General features: G+C 36.6%; 1 protein-coding gene across 5 annotated transcripts in view; it reads right to left on the bottom strand.

The window, feature by feature from the left end:
- Window positions 1-352: 352 nt before the first annotated feature.
- The window catches only part of Dyrk1a (dual specificity tyrosine phosphorylation regulated kinase 1A), a 138,803-nt gene continuing 117,415 nt past the window's right edge, over window positions 353-21,740 (bottom strand). For all 5 annotated transcript variants that reach the window (XM_078044645.1, XM_078044644.1, XM_078044647.1 and 2 more), the window contains 4 exons: window positions 20,993-21,133; window positions 12,688-12,994; window positions 12,137-12,261; window positions 353-3,691 (listed from right to left, as the gene is read on the bottom strand). In XM_078044645.1, the coding sequence (XP_077900771.1) occupies window positions 3,071-3,691; window positions 12,137-12,261; window positions 12,688-12,994; window positions 20,993-21,133 (1,194 nt within the window). In that variant the 3' untranslated portion in view covers window positions 353-3,070. The remainder of the gene's footprint in view (window positions 3,692-12,136; window positions 12,262-12,687; window positions 12,995-20,992; window positions 21,134-21,740) is intronic.

Raw genomic sequence — 21,740 nt, 5'->3', positions numbered from 1 at the left:
TCATCTATTAGAAAAAACCATCAATTGCAGAAAACCACCTAATTGTTAACATCCACTTGAAACACTACAAACTAAAGTATCAGCACTTGGAACCAGAGAAATTGTGTGAATATAAGTACTCATTCAGATAAAAAATTTTAAAAATCAAATGATCTGTTAAACCTCCAATTTTTACTTTGAGATATTTAAAGCCTATGTTGATGTAACTCAAATATTTTCCTTTTTACACATTTGACTAAGTTTATAACTCAGTATACCTACCAGACCTGGATCAGGTTAATTGCATAGGAAGATTTTTACTATCTTTACATTTTTTTCTTAAATTAATTTTAAAAAAGCATAGTAAAGAGTCTGAGGACAAATTATTCAACTGTTTATCATACATAAGACCGCATGACTATAATACAAAGGGGGGTTCTTTTTCATTTAACGTTACAATATACACAGCAAGTCCGGACTAGATCTTACAATCTGAACACAGGTATTTAACCTTTTCCATGCTGTTTATGTTTACAATGCACAGAAGTCCTGTAACCAAACTGTGTAGTAAAGCACACAAAACTGGACTGTAACATAACACAGTATGCAGAAGCATTGGATTTTATGACTTATTTTATGTAAATATTGGCTTAAAAACTGTTTTAGGGGGTTTTGTGGTTTGTCTTTTGTTGTTTTTTTTTTTTTTTGTTTGTTTGTTTTGGTGCTTGCTAAGATGTGGCAACCAGCACAGAAAAAAAAAAAAAAAAATGACCTGACCCATATAGTGTTTTAACCTCACGTTCCACATTCCTAAACAGCAGTAACTACTGGATTCTGTTTGATATTGCTATACTCAAGGTGATATCCTTTTATTCACTGTAAACCTTTATGAACTACCAAGTTCAAAAAAAAAATCATCCACAGGCTTGACATTTAATTACAAAATAAATATGGATTTCCTGATTAACAACAAAAATTTTTTGTGGTTTATAAAAACGGATATTTCCAAGTTTCCATTCACATTTACATAGTTTTAAGCCTTTCTTTTGTCACTGTTTACATATAAAAACCTGTTTTGTTCAGAAAAAATTGACCTAGTCAGCCACATGGAGTTGACTAATAAAAAGTAACGTGGTGTTCTGCTGAGTTGTTTCGAACAGGGTTATCGGCAGAGGTAGATTACTGCTTCTTTTCTAGGCTTCTTTTGATCCTGTACAGGTAAATTACTACATCTTCATTCTCCCAATTTAACCGCTCAAAAGTATAACACCCTAAAATTGGTCAATTTAAAATGGGAACACAAATTTAGCAACTGCCAGACTGTGTTACATTAAGGCAGCATAATCTCAAAACGAGGCACCTGTTAAATACCAGCCTGTTCACTTCAGGTCATGCTCAAGAGTTCTGCTTTACTCCTGCTCCTAGTTTGGACCTGTTGGTGCAATCAAGGTCTTGCGTTCAAGTTTACAAGTAGGTTAATCAGGAATACAAGAATCAACTGCTGGCTCCATAGCTTCTGGATCCAGTGTCCCTTTACCTTCAGAAGCCTGAACACATTTAGAATGTGACAGATGTTGTAATCTTGAATTAGATGTCAATCTATTATGTTCAGTACACAGATTGCTGTAAATGTATTGGCTATGGATTCAACAACAGTTCCAGTTTTGTTTAAGCAATAGTACAGCCATAATTTTCAACTGACATTTAAAAATGGTCTAGTTACACCTTGTGTCAAAGTGCAGAACTGCTACATTATTGGTTACAGACATCTATGTGCTATAAAAACAGCTTTGGTACAATAAATTATCAAAAAAGAAAATAAATTTTTGTAAAATTCACAGCATAATTGTGAGGCAAAAAAGCAGTCACATAAAATTCTGCATTTTTTAAAAATGTTCAGGATGAACAGAAGACATCTTTGTGCAGAAGAAATGGTGGAGATACCACGTGCCGAGAAAAAGCAAAAGAAAAAGTAAAAAGCAGGAAGGGACACAGCTGTAGCTATTTCCATCAAAGCAAACCACTACTTCTGTGACCTTCAACCAATAAGGAAGTCAACTTTATGACACACGCAAAGTGACCTTGCAATACCTTACAATTAGTGGGTCACAAAAGTCTATTTTAAAAGAAAGGCCTCTTGAATTACCCATTCTCTGTGTTTTCAGCATTAAGGACTGTCTGCAAAAGCATGTCCACAAGTGATTGCATCTGAAATGGTAGGCTCTTCTGATTTCGAGTCCAAATCCATAAGGCCAAAGGTTATCCCAAAGACCACCACTCAGACCTCCCCAGGACTGGCCACGACTGACCCGTTGATTGCTTCTCAGTGCACCTTGGTTAGGAGACCAGTCACGTTCCACTCCCATCTTCCTGTGGCCTCCACAACAGGAGGCCCACAGGATCCCACGTAACTGCTGCTTTGCTCCTCAGTAGGTTCAGATAGGAGAGTTCTGATCCCCGCCACTTAGCATGCTTAATGTGCCTTACAAACTTCAACACAATCGTCCCTTTCATACAGCTGAAGATGATGTTTGTGTAAGCTGGAGGTCCCTCTTCCTTACAGTACTGCATTTCGGTGCCCAAGTGTGTTTAGAGGACTTAAAAACCCAAATCCACACCCCACCCCCACCCAAATAAAAATAAAAACAAAAAAAAAAGAAAAAGGAAAAGGGGGGAGGAGGAAAAAACAAAAACACCCTAATGGGGCCCTATGCAAATTATGTGCAGTGCCTTTTTATTTCAAAATTAGTTGGCAAATGACCAAGACCAACATCTGAACATTAACTTTTTTGTTGAATAGAAAGACAAAAAAAACCCACTATGACTAGGAGGTGGCAAGTTAAATGGGGGAGGCAAAAAGAGGATACCTCTGAGCTATCCGTGAAGATGGATTTGGACATGGCTCTTAAAAACTTCATTGTCCCTTTGCAATCTTTTCAAGTTAAAAAAAAAAAAAAAAGTCAGCTTTGCCCTCTTGTAGCGGTTCAGTGTGTTAATCTCCTTCTGATTCAAGCAGCTTTGCACTTTGTTTTTGGAAAAAAACACCACTTCTATAAAAACACACAAGAAACAAACTCAAGTTTCAATGTAGTCACGAGCTAGCTACAGGACTCTGTTGCACACACACTCCTGTCATGGGGGACTCTTCTCTGTCAGCCCCTTGCCTCATCGTCAGATGTCCTTCAGTCATGTAATGTGCAGGACCTGTATTAGCAGAAAATTGGTATGTTGGATGTCCAGCTATGCCAGTCTCTTGGCGGGGATTGGAGTAGACGGTCAAATTTACGTCCATAGCTCCATTCTGTCCAAAGTCCAAGGTGTTAGCAGCCACTGGGCGGTTCTGGTAGGCCTGATTGCCTTGATTACCAGTAGAGGAGGAAGATGTCGAGGAAGAAGTTGTTGAGGAAGACAGGGATGTCATGGAGTGGTGACTGTGGCCAACCTCCATAGAATCCTGGGTAGAGGAGCTATTTGTTGGAGAATTGTAGACCCTTGGCCTGGTCCGGTTACCCAAGGCTTGCTGTCCATGGTGGTGGTGGTGGTGGTGGTGGTGGTGGTGGTGATGGGAACTGTTTCCATGGTGATGATGCAATGCATTCTGCTGAGGGGCTACATGAAAGGTTGTTTCTTGAACAGGATGGGTTTCAACAGTGACTTGTGTAGGAGCTTCAGTGCCTGACCAGCCAAGAGGAGCTGGAAATTGCTGACGCACCTATAAAAAAACACATTTTGAAAGAATTATTCAGAATTCTGTTTTCAAACTTATCTTTGATAATGTAAATGTTCTCATGCCATAGCTTCAATTAGGGAGAGTCTTTCAAACTTTGAGCATGTAAGTTCTGAAATACAAAATTCTAATTATGTTCCAGAGTGAAAAGAGAATTTACTATGAAAGTGGCAATTTTTTAGGAAGTTATATTAGTACAAAAGGCTGATATATTTCACTAGCCACAGTCTTTCCTAAGGAGCATTGTCTGTGCTAAACTTTTTCTGTAAGAACCAAATACATAAGTATTTTTGAGGGGTCTAAGAGAAATTCTTTATTTTCCCCCTAATTTCCCTTCTCTTTTCTTTGTTGTTAAAGTGAAAGGGTTACTATCATTCTAGCTGCTCAACAATTTCTCCATCCAACCCACCAGTCATAACTGCTGAGTCTACAAAGAAAACAATTAAGAATGTCATGAGAGAATCTACAGAGTGGCAGAAAATTTTTGTAAGCTACTTCTCTGACCGATGATTATTATTTCAACTTTTTAACATATTCTTAATAAAAATTTAAGAAAAACATAATTAATAAATGGGCAAATGAACTAAACAAGACACCTCTCAAAAGAAATGCAAATGGCCAAAAAATTCATGAAAAAGTGTTCAACATCTTTAGCAACTTTAGTTAGAATGGCAACTAAGAATCGAACAATAATAAATGCTGGAGAGGATGTGGAGAAAAAGGAACACCTTTATACCATTTTGGGACGGTAAATTAATGCAATCTCTATGGAAATCAGTATAGTGGTTTCTCAAAACACTAGGCATAGAACCATTATATGACCCGGCTATGCCACTCCTTTGCAATGAAATGAAGTCAGCATACTATTGTGATGAATGCACACCCATGTTTATAACAACACAATTCACAATTAGCCAAACTATAAAACCAGTTTAGGTGACTGTCAAAGAATGAGTGGATAAAGAAAATATGGTGTGTACACACACAGTAAGAGTTTAGAATAGAAGAATAAAATAGAATGAAATTATTACGTACAGGAAAATGGATACCGACATTATTTTAAATCAATGAATCAAACTCGTGTTTTCTATCATAGACATTAAGTTTACATTTCAAAATGGATCCCAGACCTGGCCTTTTCTCCCTAATTCCACCAATACCACTTAGATCAGGCCACTAGAACCTCTTGCCTAATATAATGGCCTCCAAAGTGAATTTCCAGCTTCCATCCGCTCCTCCTGCAAAGAGTGGCAGGAATACCTTTTAAGAACACAAATTTATTTGGAATTTGCTAATTGGAATCCTCTAATGACTTCTTCACACACTGAGAAAAACAAAATAGTGCAAAATACCCACTATTCTTTATCATCTGTCCAATGGCCTTTCTCCAACCTCCTTCTCTAGCCCCATGGATTCTAACCACACAGGATCTTCTTTCCATCCCTCCTCAACCCAAGATCTTTCAAATGCCTCATGACATGTTTACGGTTTCCTTCAGCGGAGAATGTTCCTGTTTCTAATCTCTGCATGGATGCCTCATATCACTTCAGTTCCAGAGTCTTATCTAACCACTCTGGCCAATGTTGCCCCCATCCTGTGTGGCACAGGCTACTGGTTATCCACAAAAAGTGCTTCTCATTCCTGAGCATATGGCTGCACTATACTTTCTAGCCTCCCCTATATTTAGGTGTGGCCATGTGACTAAAATATCAATGGAATGACAGAGTCAATGTCACTGCTAGCCTGGCATACAGAATTCCTCCCAAGTCCTTCTGCCTGCTGGATACTGCATAGTGGGCAACTAGGCTCTGAGTAAAGTCTCCCTCCACCTTGGGAAAGGTGGAGCCACAAGAAGACAGAAGATAAGGATGCAGAAGACAGCCATGCCACTAACTCAATACATACACTCTGCACTGTTATATAAGAACAAACAAACAAACAAACAAAAACCCAGCAAGGTGCAGTGGGACATGACTATAATTCCAGGTACTCTGAAAGGTGAGGCAGGAAGACTGCATGTTTGAGACCAGCCTTGGTAGCTCAATAAGGACCACCCCTCCCTGCAAAAAGCCACCCAATTTTTGACCTACCATACTGTGGAGGTGGGGGTCAAGAGTCTATCATCAGACTTTTGGCCTGCTGAAAGTAACTCATCTCATCCAACAAATTAAGTCATTATATATCACATTAGCCTTTACTACTTACTTTTTCAAACAAAATGCCTCAAACATGCCAGGAAAGGCAAGTGTGATACCTCTGAGCTACACTGCCAGTTCCAATTTTTTTTTTAAACAGTTAATGTTACTTATAACCCCCACCCCCCCCACCAACACACACCTATACTAGGGACTGAACCTGGGCATGTTCTACCACTGAGTATCTCCCCAGCCCTTTTTATTTTTTGACAGGAACTTGCTTAGTTATCTGAGCTGCCCTCAAACTTGCAATCCTCCTGCCTTAGTCTCTCCAGTAGGTGGGATTACAGGCCAACACCATCAGACCAGGATGCTACTTGCAATTTTTATTCATGTTTCTTTGTGTTTGTTTGTATCACTGTAAGCTCCAGGAAGGCAAAGACTATCGCCAATGGCTAGTATTTATTTAATGAAGAAGATCTGAGATGTAAACCTTAAGAGATACTACTGACAAGAATCCAACAGGAAAAATAGGCAGAGTTCTCAAAAAAGAAAATATAGGACTGGGGATATAGCTCAGTTGGTAGAGTGCTTGCCTCGCATGCATTAGGCCTTGGGTTCAATCCCTAGCACCAAAAAAAGAAAAAAGAAAAGAAAATACAGGTTGAGATTCCTTAATTCAAAATTCTTTGAAATCCTTACATTAGGACACTCAGCTGATAAAATCTCTGTTAGACATTACACAATCTACAAAACTCTAAACTCATATATCTAAAACCCTAGACAGCACTAAACCATACGGTTGCTTGTCATAATCAGCAGGGGCTGGTTCTAGGGCCCCTGGGGACACCACAATCCATGGATGCTCAAGTTCCTTATGTAAGAGTGTTAACACTTGTATAACCTATGCCCACTCTCCCTTTTACTTCACAAATTACCGTCAGATTATTTTAAAATACCTAATATAAACTAAACACTATGAAAATAGTTGTTAATGCTATATTGTTTAAAGAATAATGACAAGAAATGTTCATTTGCAGTTGATCATTCATTCATACATATCTGTGATACAGCTGAATTTATAAATTGGGCATAATAAGAGACTGACAACAACAATAATAAAACAGAATAATTGTTATGATATAATATAATGAAAGCTTTGTCAGTATTGTTGCTCTCAAAATATTTTATTGTACTTTCACCTTTTTGCTTAAAGAAATCATCTTATGGCTGCTCTTGGTGTATCTCAAGTGCCAACATCACAGCTCTTGTGCTTTGAGATCATTATCAAGTATAATAATAAGGGTTACATAATCACAAGTAGTGTTGAGACTGATGATCTGATAACTAAAAGTAAAGCTGCAAGTTAATAAACTGTAAAGTCACTTGGAGGACAATTTGGTTATAGTTATCAAAGTTCCAAGTCACTTGGCCATTTTACTTCCAAGTATTTTCAAGAATTTGTATCACAAATTGTATATGTACAAATGATATATGTACAGGATTATTTATTATACCATTAGTAAAAAGAGTTAGAAATAACTAAATGTCCACTAATAAGGGATTAATAAAATAAAATTATGGAATATTTAAACAATGGAACACCATGAAACTGAAGGGAAGAGAGGTACTCTCAATATCCTGATATAGAAAGACTCTAAAATATATGCCAAATGTTAGAAAACAGAAGAGGTAAAAAAGAGGTGAAAGATTTATACAATGAAAACTATAGAACCCTAAAGAGAGAAATAGAAGATCTTAGAAGATGGAAAAATATACCCTGTTCATGGACAGGCAGAACTAACATCATCAAAATGGCGATATTACCAAAAGTTCTCTACAGGTTCAATGCAATGCCAATCAAAATCCCAACGGCATTTCTTGTAGAAATAGATAAAGCAATCATGAAATTCATATGGAAAAATAAAAGACCCAGAATAGCAAAAGCAATTCTAAGCAGGAAGTGTGAATCAGGAGGTATAGCGATACCAGATTTCAAACTGTACTACAGAGCAATAGTAACAAAACCAGCATGGTACTGGTACCAAAACAGGCGGGTGGACCAAAGGTAAGAATAGAGGACACAGAGACCAATCCACAAAATTACAACTACCTTATATTTGATAATGGGGCTAAAAGCATGCAATGGAGGAAGGATAGCATCTTCAACAAATGGTGCTGGGAAAACTGGAAATCCATATTCAACAAAATGAAACCGAATCCCTTTCTCTCACCATGCACAAAAGTTAACTCAAAATGGATCAAGGAGCTTGATATACAATCAGAGACTCTGTGTCTGATAGAAGAAAAAGTTGGCTCTGATCTACATATTGTGGGGTCGGGCTCCAAATTCCTTAATAGGACACCCATAGCACAAGAGTTAAAAACAAGAACCAACAAATGGGACTTACTCAAACTAAAAAGTTTTTTCTCAGCAAGAGAAACAATAAGAGAGGTAAATAGGGAGCCTACATCCTGGGAACAAATCTTTACTCCTCACACTTCAGATACAGCCCTAATATCCAGAGCATACAAAGAACTCAAAAAATTAAACAATAAGAAAACAAATAACCCAATCAACAAATGGGCCAAGGACCTGAACAGACACTTCTCAGAGGAGGACACACAATCAATCAACAAGTACATGAAAAAATGCTCACCATCTCTAGCAGTCAGAGAAATGCAAATCAAAACCACCCTAAGATACCATCTCATTCCAGTAAGATTGGCAGCCATTATGAAGTCAAACAACAACAAGTGCTGGCGAGGATGTGGGGAAAAGGGTACACTTGTACATTGCTGGTGGGACTGCAAATTGGTGCAGCCAATGTAGAAAGCAGTATGGAGATTCCTGGGAAAGCTGGGAATGGAACCACCATTTGACCCAGCTATTGCCCTTCTCAGACTATTCCCTGAAGACCTTAAAAGAGCGTACTATAGGGAAACTGCTACATCGATGTTCATAGCAGCACAATTCACAATAGCTAGACTGTGGAACCAACCTAGATGCCCTTCAATAGATGAACGGATTAAAAAATGTGGCATTTATACACAATGGAGTATTACTCAGCACTAAAAAAATGACAAAATCATGGCATTTGCAGGGAAATGGATGGCATTAGAGCAGATTATACTAAGTGAAGCTAGCCAATCCCTAAAAAACAAATGCCAAATGTCTTATTTGATATAAGGAGAGCAACTAAGAACAGAGCAGGGAGGAAGAGCATGAGAAAAAGATTAACATTAAACAGGGACGAGAGGTGGGAGGGAAAGGGAGAGAGAAGGGAAATTGCATGGAAATGGAAGGAGACCCTTATTGTTATACAAAATTACAATAAAAGGATGTGAGGAGAAAGGGAAAAAAAAAAACAAGGGAGAGAAATGAATTACAGTAGATGGGGTAGAGAGAGAAGATGGGAGGGGAGGGAGGATAATAGAGGATAGGAAAGGAAGCAGAATACAACAGTCACTAGTATGGCAATATGTAAAAACGTGGATGTGTAACCGATGTGATTCTACAATCTGTATACGGGGTAAAAATGGGAGTTTATAACCCACTTGAATCAAATGTATGAAATATGATATGTCAAAAGCTTTGTAATGTTTTGAACAACCAATAATAATAATAAAAAAAGAGTGTGTTGTCTAGTATTTGTGTACAAATGTTGGGTGAAGAATACATTTGTATTTGCTTGTATATGCATAAAATATTTTACAAAGGATATAAAAACTAATAACATTAGTTTTTATTAAAAATTGGATGGCTAGAGAATATGAAAGGGAAGACTTTTCATTGAAATCACCATTTATATTTTACTTGTTTTTTCAACCATGTGATTATACAACTATTCAAAATTAAATAATATGCAAGGATGGTGCACACCTATGATCCCAGGTACTTGAGAGGGTAAGGCAGGAGGATCACTGCCTCAAAGTCAGCTTGGGAAAGACCCTGTTAAGGGAAGGAGGCGAAGATGAAGAGGGAGAAGGGAGGGAATGGAAAGGAAGGGAAAGGGAAAGGAAAGAATTTGAAGTAGAATACTGACTTCTGTCAAGTACAGGTGGTCTTATGTTATCCCAATTGTAAGAGAGTAAGGAAGGATAGTCTAAAGAATTTGGGACAGCCTTTAGGAGTAGCTACACTTAAGATCTGAAGTCTAAAGAGCAGTTACTAGGTAAGAGTGGAGAAAAAAGTGTTCTAGGCTAAGAGCGTAGGCAACGTAAGAAAAGTAAGAAAAGAGAGTGTGGCATATTCCAAAAAAGTTGTGTGTGGGGTGGTGGGAGAATCAGTATTAAGAGAGTAAGGGCAGTGGATAAAGATGGAGGCTATATCATGGAAATCATTATGAATTTGGTAAGAAATATGAATTTCAATTTTAAATACAATGTCAAGTCAAAAACTGGTATAAAGTCAGGGAAATAGTAAGATCAGACACTTTAAGTTCACCTGGCTGCAGAGAAGAGAATGGTGCTGACAGGTGAATGGAATGGGACACTGGAAGACCAGGATATTCTTCATAGTAAGACAGGGGAGAGATGCTGCAGAATGAGGTTAAGTGGAGAAAATTAAAAACAAATTTAGATGTTGAGATTCCACATAATTTACTGTTCAATTTAGTGTGGGAGATGAAGAAAAGGAATCAAATAATGAACTCCCAGTCCTCAGGCTTATGACTTGAGCACATGAATGAATTTAGGGTGTTTGTTTGTTTGTTTGTTTGTTTAAGCCAAGAATAGGTGATAGAACAAGAATTGGGCTGGGGGTGAAAATGACAGTATCAGTTTATGTGATCCACCTGCAGGATCATATTGTTGAGATTTTCCTAAGTAATGTTTGTAGTAAATAATTAAAAATAAAGGCCCTATAGCTCAGGAGTGAAATCTAAATGAAAAAACAAAGATTTAGGAAGGCCTGATTCAAAGATGATGAGTGCTATCATTAGGAAGAGTTGCTGAAGTCATCCAGGAAGTATGCAAAGTCAGAAGAGGCAGGACACATGTGTCACTTCAAGGCACACTGGGGTTTCATGGCGAGTAGGAGAATCCAATAGAGAAGACAAAGGAAAGGTCAGAGAAATGGGGACATAGGGAAGCATACTACTAACGAAACCAGAAAGTGTTTAAAAAGCAGGCAGAACCAACATTGTCAAATACAGTTAAGAAATAAATACAGATAAAGCATCAAAGTGTCTATTGGACTCACAGGTGAAGATTATCAGTTGCATTGTCACCAGGGCTAGGGACAGGAAGGTAAATGAAATGACCAAAGTGTTCTTCCAAAGAGTGAAGAAAAGAGACCTCAGGTAGCAGAGTGTAGTGAGAAAGACAGGGGAATGTATAAAGATTTTGCTTGATACAGGAGAGAACTGAGTGTGATGAAATGCCCCTGGACAGGAAGAGGAGGCTGCAGACACATGCCAGAGGGCAAGGTACTTTAGAGAGCAGGAGGTGAGGGCCAGGTGGGCTTGGCCTTAGACAGATGGAAACGCCCTGTTTCTAATGAAAAGGAGGTGGAGGAGAATTAGATGAATTTGCACAAAGGCAGAACTGCACTTGGAAGATGGGGGTACCACGGATTGAACTCAGGGGCATTCAACCACTGAGCCACATCCCCAGCCCTATTTTGTATTTTATTTAGAGACAGGGTCTCCCTGAGTTGCTTAGCACCTCACCATTGCCAAGGCTGGCTTTGAACTCGCGTTTCTCCTGCCTCAGTTTCACAAGCCACTAGGATTACAGGCGTACGCCACCGGGTCCAGCAGGACCGCATTTTTAATGATACAAAGTAGAGGGGGTTCCTGTCTGAAGACTGACTTCCTTATAAACCAAGAGTAAGTGAAAATAGAAGGAGAAGCCAAAATTTCTATTAAGAGAAGAAAAGTCTGGAATAACTAATGAGAGAAAAATGGGACAACTGGAGAAAAATGTAAGATCAATCAGTAGAAGCTGGGAATATTTATTAACAAATAGCTGTGTCTCCAGCAACACTGAGCTGCCTAGTCACAAGATGGAAATACTAATCAACATCAGGTATATTTCATCCATTAAACACACTGGCTTCTCACGATAAAGCATCATGATGTTTTTTTAAAAAAAAAAAAAGGAATCATGATGCAGCACAGTAGGAACAATTTTAGAGAAGTATTTGAAATTACTAGGATGTGCTTCTTCAGTTAGAATAAAGCTATATTTCCTTAGAAATAAGGACACTATAAACCTTTAGAATAAACGACATGTCATTCAATACTGCTAAACGTGAGCAGGAAAGGTTAACGAGCACCATGTGAGAGCATACCTGGGGACTGTGTGTCTCACAGTCCATGGCCTGGACGGCAGCCGTGAAATGCCCACCGCTGTGCCGATGCTGGTGCGTCGGGTCTGACCTGGCTCTCCCGCTGTTGCTTGTCCCCGATGATCCACCTTAAATATCACAACACAGTATAACCTGTTAGTTTGAAGTTGATTCTGTCCAACAATGTATATCACAAGGTCACTGGATTCTCTGACTAAAACAAGTTCTCTCATATCAGCCACTGAACTAAATAAAACCACAGTTGGTCAGGTGCAGGGAAAACTCAAGCAAATCATTCCATTTTAAAAATTTTAATTTAAAATTCTGGTTAATAAATACTTGTTTCCTCCTACCAGACAGACCATTAGATGTGCAATTAAACTGTGGGAGTCTTGGAGGGAATGAATTTACTACTAATAACTTACAACAGATTCAACTAAAGTAATTTAACCCCACCTGATTTAAAAACTTTTATAAACAGTTCAAAAGACTTCCACTTTGTAAAGGAAACATGAAATTATTTGCAAGCCTAGTGGAATATTCAAAGAACAGACCTGAGCTTGACGATGTACTGGAGGTGGTGCCTGAAGACTGTGACTGCTCCATCGCAGGGCTTGTGGATACACTATTACTTGTATTTGTACCTTCATCAGCTGTTTTCTTGAAAAAACTGTGCTGCAGGGCATAATAAGGTTGAATCCGAGTTTTGGGGTCATAATCAAGCATCCTTAAAATGAGGTCTTTGAACTTCAAGTAGTCAGCTACCGTATGACCCGACTCCCCAGCACGTCGCCCACCAGGTCCTCCTGTTTCTACTCCAAGAATATTATGAAGTTTACGGGTTGCTGGTGGTTTGTACTCCTATAAGAGAAAAAGGATCACAGACTTTATCTAAATGTGTTGGAATGTGTAAAAGCTCACATAATTTAACTGCAAGTAAATTTAAATATACTATGTTGAGGCATTTATATGAAGGATACTTTATCATTAGTTCTCCTGCTTTTTCACACATTACTGTTTTGAAAGCACTGTGGTTAGAGAACTCCAACATACTTTTGAGTCTAAAACTGACCATGAAGATCATCTAAGCCTTGGGTCAGCAAACTATAGCTCAACCCAGAGTCCGTTTTCACAATGCTCCAGCTAGAAATGTTCTGTACATTTTTTAAAAGTTATAGCTCAGCGGTAGAGTGCTCGCCTAGCACGTGCAAGGCACTGGGTTTGATCCTTGGCACCACATAAAAATAAAGGTATTGTGTTCCACTACAAGTAAAAAAATATTTTAAAATTATAAAAACAAATAATCAAGCACACCAAAACATACAAGAACATGCAACAGAGGCCCAGGAAGCCCAAAACAATGACACCCCACCACCACCTGCACACAGCAGGGAGTAGGAAGTCCTTTTCTGCTGCTGCACCTGACAACTTGCTGCACTGCCTTCTAGCAGTAGTTCACCAAAGCTTTGACAATCACTCCAACTGTGCCCATAAAGCAGCCCTGGTCTAATCCAACCTGCCTCCCTCTTTAGAAAATGTCTAACAATAAATTACTTGATGTATTGAGATTTTCTAAAAATTCATTTTTTAAATAGGTAATAGTATGACCCTTAAAGTTTCTATAAATATTTAATTGATTTGTAATATCAACCCTTGACTTTGGCTTCTAACAACAATGTAGAAATTTGTTCAAGACTTCTTTCTACTCTAAAAGCAAGATGGAGCCAGATAATTTACAAAATCATTACCCCCTTCCCACCTTTGTGGATACTAGGGATTAAACAAAAGGGTGCTTTACCTCTGAACTTTATCCCCAGCATTTTTCATTTTTTGAGACAGTATCTAGCTAAATTTCTGAAGTTGCCCTTGAAACTGTGATCCTCCTGCCTCCACCTCCCAAACTGCTGGGATTACAGGCATATGACATCTTACTGGGCCAAAATCAGTAGTTGGGTGTGGGTGCATGTCTATAATATCAGCTACTTAAGAGGCTGAAGGAAGAAGACTGCAAGTTCAAGACCAGCTTGGGCAATTTAGAGAGACCCTATCTCAAAATAAAATAAAAAGGACAGGGAGATATAATTCAGTAGTAGAACACTTGTAAGGCCTGGGATTCAATCCCCAATACTGATTTGGGGGTTGGGGGGGCGGGGAGATCCAAACAGAAAGCTATCAGAGAACTGAAGGCCCCAAAGGAATCAGAAATAATAGAATTCTTAAAAAAACAAAAAAAGCCTCTTCCAGGAGAGAAGAAATCTATGATGGGAGGAAGAGCCAGCCTGCCACAGACATGAGTAAGAAGAATCCAGCTCTGACCTGGCCTTTGACAGTCAGAAGGAAGGTATAGGGCAGCAGAAGGAAGAAAGATCTCCCAGGCTAGAGAGTTACATGTGGGTGGGTTAGTAATGGATACAGAGTCTCCCTGGGACCTAGGACACAAAAATTGCTTTGAGGAACATCTCAGACAGTGATGAAAAGAATCTGAGTCAAATAAACAAAGACCAGATTCAGCTGAAGTACAAGTAAGATTGATTCAGAACCCAACTAACAGGAAGCCTGACAGAATGAGAAGAATGTCTGTTTCTAATGGGAAATGATTTATTTCTACCTCAACTGTTCTTAAATACAGAAAAGTTTGGCATATATAAAGTTACAGATATAAAAACTAAAACAAAGGAATCCACAATTAAGTGGGAAAAAAGGATAACAGGAGACCCTCATTAACAAGTGGCCCAGATGTTGAAACTGAGAAGGAGATATTTTAAATTAATGAATAGTTTAAAGAATTTGGTTCAAAAGGTGGACAAACAGGTGTGGACTGATGGGAAATTTCAGAAAAGAAAAATTTAAAGGAAGAAAAAAATAAAAAAGGGATAACCAAACATGGTGGCATATGTCTATAATCCCAGCTACTCAGGAGGCTAAGGCAGGAGGATTGCCAAATTCAAGGCCAGCCTGAGCATGTGAGACTCTCTCAAAATAAATAAAAAGAGCTGAGGCGGTAGCTAGGTGGGTATAGTGCTCCTGAGTTTAACTCTCAATACCAAAAAAAAAAAAAAAAAAAAAAATAGAAATGCTAGAGTTAAAATATCAAAAGTGAAGAATTTACTTAGTGGCTTTAATAGTAGACCAAACATGGAATTGAAAAAACAAAGAAATTATCTAAACTAAAAACCCAAAAAGGAAAACAATACCAAATAGAAGCCAAGAACTGCGAGGAGTGAAGAATACCAGAAAGGGCAAATAAAAGAATAAGCATAAAAGATCTATTATCTTTTTAATGTTTTAAAATATCCTTAAAAGTTAATTTTTAAATTTTTTATTTAAATGGTCCATAATATGTTATAAGGCTTATACACAGAAGTAAAAATGACAAGAACACAAAAAGTAGGAGGAGTTACACAGAACTACATGGTTATTACATTGTTTATCAAGTGATATAATATTGTTTGAAATAAAAATGCTATAAAAGTTGAATGTTATAAGAGCAACATTAAAAAATTATACACAGCAGCCAAGTAAGTAAAGTCAATGAAGTACCAAAAAGTACTCAATAAACACAAAAGGTGGTTAAAAAAAACTTCAGGAAATAAGAAACATGTAAAACAAAAGGAACCCAAGTATAGTAAATCTTAAATCCCATGAGGTGATTAAGCTAAATAATTATTCATTATAAAAGAAACTATCAACCTAGATTAAAAAACTTGCCCCATCCATATATTGCATAAATAAAAAGTCACATCTTAAATATAAAAGATTTAAAGTAAATGGAGAAAAATATAAACACCATGTAAATGCTAAGAGTAAGAAAGCTAGTATGGCTACAGTAATATTAAAGTAGACTTAAACATTATCAAAGATATAGAGGGACATTTCATAATGATGAAATGATCAATTTATTAGAAATCATAACAATACTACATTGGTATACATCCATTTACAAAGCTTCAAACACTATGAAGCAATGAAAGGGAAACTAACACATTCAAAATTAATCGGTGAAGGTTAATACTCTTCAGTCGGTTATTGACAGAACAGATACACATGCACAGAAACACCCACACAGCAAGCTTATAAAAGTTGTGAAGAAAAATATCAAACAACTTGACCTATATTATGTATATTTATAGACCACAACACAAAATATAATTTTTGTCAAGTACACATAAAACATTCATCAAGAGCAAAGAGCACATGTGTGCTAGGCCACTGAGCCACATTCCCAGTCCTTTTTAAATTCTGAGACAGGGTCTTGCTAAGTTGTTTAGGGCCTTAATAATTTGCTGAGGCTAGTTTTGAACTTTTGATTCTCCTGCCTCAGTCTCCCGAGTTGCTGGGCTTATAGTTGTGCATCACTGTGTCTGGCATTCTCAGTGAATTTTAAAGGACTAAAATCATATGTTTCGTTATCACAAAGCTATTGAACTAGGAATCAATAAATGGTTCAGAAAAACTCTCAAATATTTTGAAATTATATAAGAAAAAAACTGAATTGTGAGAGCTGGGGCTGTGGCTCAGCAGTAGTACACTTGCCTGGCATGTGTGAGGCACTGAATTCAATCCTCAGCACTGCATATAAATAAATAAAATAAAGGTCTACCAACAACTTTAAAAAGTTAAAAATTGAATTGTGAATTCAAGAAGAAATCACAAGAGAAACAGTTCAAAATAAATGACAGTTACAACATGTCAAAAGTTGCAGGATGCAGCTAAAGCAGTGATTACACGAGAATTTATAACATAAGTACTATAAGAAAATAAGAGGAATCAATGATCTAAGCTTTGTCTTTAAAAAACCAGAAAAAGAGCTAATTCAACTCAACACAATAAAGAACAAAAATGAACACAACAATAACTAGACCAAGATTGGCAGGAGAAAAGGGACTGGCGATGACCCTAAGTCAAAAGTTATTAATGGAAAGATTAATAAACTTGATAACTGGGACATTATCAAGTTAGTCCCTAGCAAGACTACTGAGGAAAACGGATAAGACACATACGATGAATATCAGGAATAAAACAGTCACTGTCATTATAGATCCTCCAAAAATTTAAAAGATAAATGTTAATTTTATATTAATAATTTCAACAACTTAAGTGAGAAGGAAAGTTTCCTGAAATACACAACTTGTCAAAACTAACTCAAACCCCCCCCCCAAAAAAATTTGGATAGCCATATATTTATATTCAAAGACATGAATTATAATAGATTACCAATTAACAAAAAGGATGATAGCTTCTTATGATTTTATCAAAGAACACTATTAAACATTTATAAATAAAATAATGCCAACCTATCTTTATCTTCTCAGAAAATCAAGAAAGAACAATCGTTTTGTGAGGCCAGCATAATCCTGAGATCAAACCCTAATGACAACTATAAATATTCATAATGACACTGAAATAAAATTCCTTACTAATACACTAGTGAAATGAACTCAGCAATATATAAAAGAGAACAGTGTATCAACACAAAGCATGGTTTATCATGGGTTGGCATTTCAAAAATTAATTAATGCATTTAACCATATTACAAAAGGAAAATATTATGATCATCTCTATAGACACAGAAACACTATGCAATAAGATTCAATGTCCATTCATCATTTAAATATCTAAAACGACTCTTAAAACAAAGTAATCCTTCAAGCTGATAAAGGACATCTACAAAAAACTATGCCAACTAACATCACACTTAATGTTAAATGGCCATGTGCTTTTCTCCTGCTTTTCTCCTAAGACTAGGAGCCAAGGACAAAGTCTTCTCTCACCGTTACTATTCAACATATAGATCTCTTAGTATGATAATCCAAGAATAAGAAGAAATAGAACTGAAAACTAAATAAATAAAACTGCCTTCATTCATACAGGATATAACTGTCTAAGTAGAAAACGCTGAAAACTCTGTTCTCAACAACAAAATATTAGAACATGGGAATGTAGCAAGGTCTTAGGACACAAAGTCAATATACAAATTCAATTGTATTTCTGTGTATTAGCAATGAAAAATTTAAAAATAATAAATAAATAAAATTTAAAAATAAATAAAAATTGCCCATTCTCATAAATGGAAACTCAATGCCACTTAAATCAAAACTCGAGCAGGATTTTTCGGTATAAATGTATGAGCTGATTTCTAAAAATTCATATATAAATAGAAAGGATGGAAAATAGAAAATAAATAGCTTTGAAACTGAACAATAGAGCTAGAAGACTTAAACTACTCGAATTCAGGGTCTACTAAAGGCTACAGTAATCAATACTGTGAAATAGATTTAAGGCTAGAGAAGGAAAAGAATATAATTCAAATATGATTAAATAAATGATAAATTCATTTTCGACAAAAGTCCCAAATCAAATCAACAGGGAAAGGGAACTGTTTTCAACAAATGATGCCGACTTTAAACCCTTTACTTTTATTTCATAGTTAAAAATTCAGGACGAACACAGACTCCTAACCACACAAGTAAGAATTTAAAAAAAAAAGGGGGGGGGGGAGGGACATTTTCACAAACTTGAGGATGGAAAATATTTCTCAAGATCTAAAAAGTACTTCTATTAAAAAAAAAATAGACAAATTTTAGAAGTTGCTTCTCATTGAAAGATACCATATTCAAAAAAAGAAGTAATCCACAGTCCAGGAAAACATACTAACATACATATGTGACCAAGATCTTACATCCAGAGTATGTAGGAAACTCCTAAAACTCTAACTAAACAACCCAATAACAAATGGGCAAAAGACTAGAAAGACTTGTCATACGAATGTCGAATAAGCACATAAACAGGTAGACGAATCATGCAGAAATGCAAATACAAACCACTATATATCTACTAAAATGGCTGAAACCCAGATTTCAAACAGTGAGGATGATGCCATGCAACTGGAATTATCATATCATGAAAATATAAAATAATATAAAAACTTTGCAAAACTGTTTAGTATTTTCTTATGAAGGTAAACATATATATAGCCTATGGTTCAGCAATTCTACTCTTAGGCAGTACCACCGAAGAAAAAAAAAACTATGGGTAAAAAAGACTTACGTATACGGAATGTTCTCAGTAGCTTTATTCAAATAGTCAAGAATTAGAAACAACCCAGATATTTACTGACAGTGAATATAGATAAACTATTTTATTTATTTGGTACTGGTGATTGAACCCAGGGGTGCTATTTCCCCAGCCCCTTTTTAATATGAGACCAGGTCTTGTTTACCTATCCAGGCTAGTCTCAAACTTGCAATCCTCCTGACTCAGCCTCTAGAGTCATCGGGATTATAGGCATGTGCCACAACCCCCGGCCTAATACATAGATAATATAGATAGTCATTCAATGAAATACTACAAAGCAACAAAGTAAGTCCTGAAGCATAATAATACAAACGAGTCCTCCAAAATAATGTTTTGATAAATTAATGAAAACAAAATAATAAAAACTGTTAAGATTCTAATGTATATGAAATTTGTCTGTTTAACTAACTATATGATAATAGAAATCACAAGCGGAATGACAAGCCTATATACTGGCTCAACAGGATATTGTGAATGATAAGCTATGTGGATAAATGTAAAAGAGGGACTCTGAGGGTCTGCATGGTAACTTTCATCCCTTCCTTGTATGGAATAGGCCTAACTTAGCAACTGGAAATCACACTGTCTACAATTTTAGAAAATAAGGCAGAGTACAGTAAATTAGATGTCAATTGTGGAAGAAATGGTTACAAATATATTTTTAGGTATTCTAAGAATCATCTGATGTTACAAGACCCACAGCTAAGTAGAAGTGAATTAAAGGGAACAACCATCATCTTCAGTTCACTAAATATGACACCTGGTGGCAGCACCACTAAAATGCAAGGATAATATATCAACTAACATTTATGTTTGATGTGTCAAATGCATTATATTGTCATGTATAACTAATTGGAAAAAATAAGAAATTAAAAAAAAATTAACTAAAACAAAAACATCATAGATTGCAAGATGCATGGTAATTTATAGATATCTAAAACAAAGTATAAGTCAAGATGTAACACTACCACCATTTATTCAATTAAATGGATATACTCTAAGTATCAGGAAGAAGTCTTTGGATATAAAACAACTGCAAAAACAAATGTAAACATTTTAAAGCCTCACTTCACAGATTTTGATTTTGGGGGGTGGAGGGGACTAAACCTAGGGTTGCTTAACCACCAAGCCACATCCCCAGCCATTTTTAATATTTTATCAGAGACAGGGTCTTACTGAGTTGCTGAGGCTGGGTTTGAACTCTTGATCTTCCTGCCTCAGCCCAAGTTGCTGGGATTACAGGTGTACAGCACTACATCAGGCTGAAATTCTTGCTAGTTAGATCTAAACTGGGAATCCAAAATCTATCAAAGGACCCTCTGGTTAGTTCATATCCTTGAAAAATCACAAATTGTTCATGCCCAATAGTTTTCTTACATATTTTACCAACTTTATTAAAAAGAAAAAAAATTTACTGCAATTATGACTTCTATTCACAGCTATGGTGCTGTTAATTAACTGTGGCTTCACTATATGCCCAGGCTGTGAAAAATAAAGGTCAAACATATTGATTCTAGTATTGGAACAAAACATGGTGATTTGGTCAGCTGTATCCAAATGCATGCATACAGTTTTTTGGGGTTTTTTAAAATGAATCTGGAAAGAGAATCCTGATGATTAACCAAACACATATAGATAGTTCAGGTCAAACTTCTGAATGAAATATCTATAAATTAATTAACATGTTGACTATTAACAATGAAGTCAAAAGATTATAAAACAATAGAGAGAAGGGGGGGAGGGAAGATGGAAGAAAACCCCACAAAAACTGAATCCCTATTTTACCCGTTTTCCATCTTTGGTCTTCTTTAAGTTCCAAGTGCCATCTGGCAACTTCTCAAAGAACTTTCTTGCTTTTGGTGCTTGGTCAAGAATATGAGCAGGTGGAATACCCAGAACTTCCACTATTTTATTCATCTGATCTACCTGTATTAGGAAAAAAATAAATAAATTATATATTTTTTACTGTTCATCCTACTTCTTCTCATCAATTCATTCCTAAATATATAAACAGCATCTCCTATCTGTCAGGTACTAAATATATAATAATGACCAAACAGAATCAAATTCTCTACCCTCCTGGAACCAAACACTTCACAGCAGGGAAGGGAGGCAATTAAGAAACACATGAATTTGTAATTTGTAGTGTGTTAAGTGTCCTAGATACAATGAACAATAAGAAAGGATGGATGTTTTAGTTTCCGTTTTTGGAGAGTTTTAAGTAATCAATAAAAATCTCACAGGTGAATAAAGTGTGGATCCAATAAAAGTTTTGTAGTATTTTTTTAAAGTACAGACTCATTCATCAAATACCAAGTGTTTACTATCTGCTAGAAACCATGCTCAGTAATAGAATATATCAATAAACAGACAAAATATTTCAAAAAGAAGTCTCTATTTCAGTGGGGAGAGACTAACAATGAGCAAATCACCATCCTTGGGGGATTGGTTCCAGGCAGGGAAGCCCTATCCCCACCCTGGCTACTCAAATCCATGCATGTTCAAATCCCTTAAATAAATGATACAGTATTTG

The sequence above is a fragment of the Ictidomys tridecemlineatus genome, chromosome 3 (genome assembly GCF_052094955.1).
Source record: "Ictidomys tridecemlineatus isolate mIctTri1 chromosome 3, mIctTri1.hap1, whole genome shotgun sequence".
In the NCBI taxonomy this organism is placed as follows: Eukaryota; Metazoa; Chordata; class Mammalia; order Rodentia; family Sciuridae; genus Ictidomys; species Ictidomys tridecemlineatus.
This window is presented reverse-complemented; position numbering and strand designations above follow the sequence as displayed.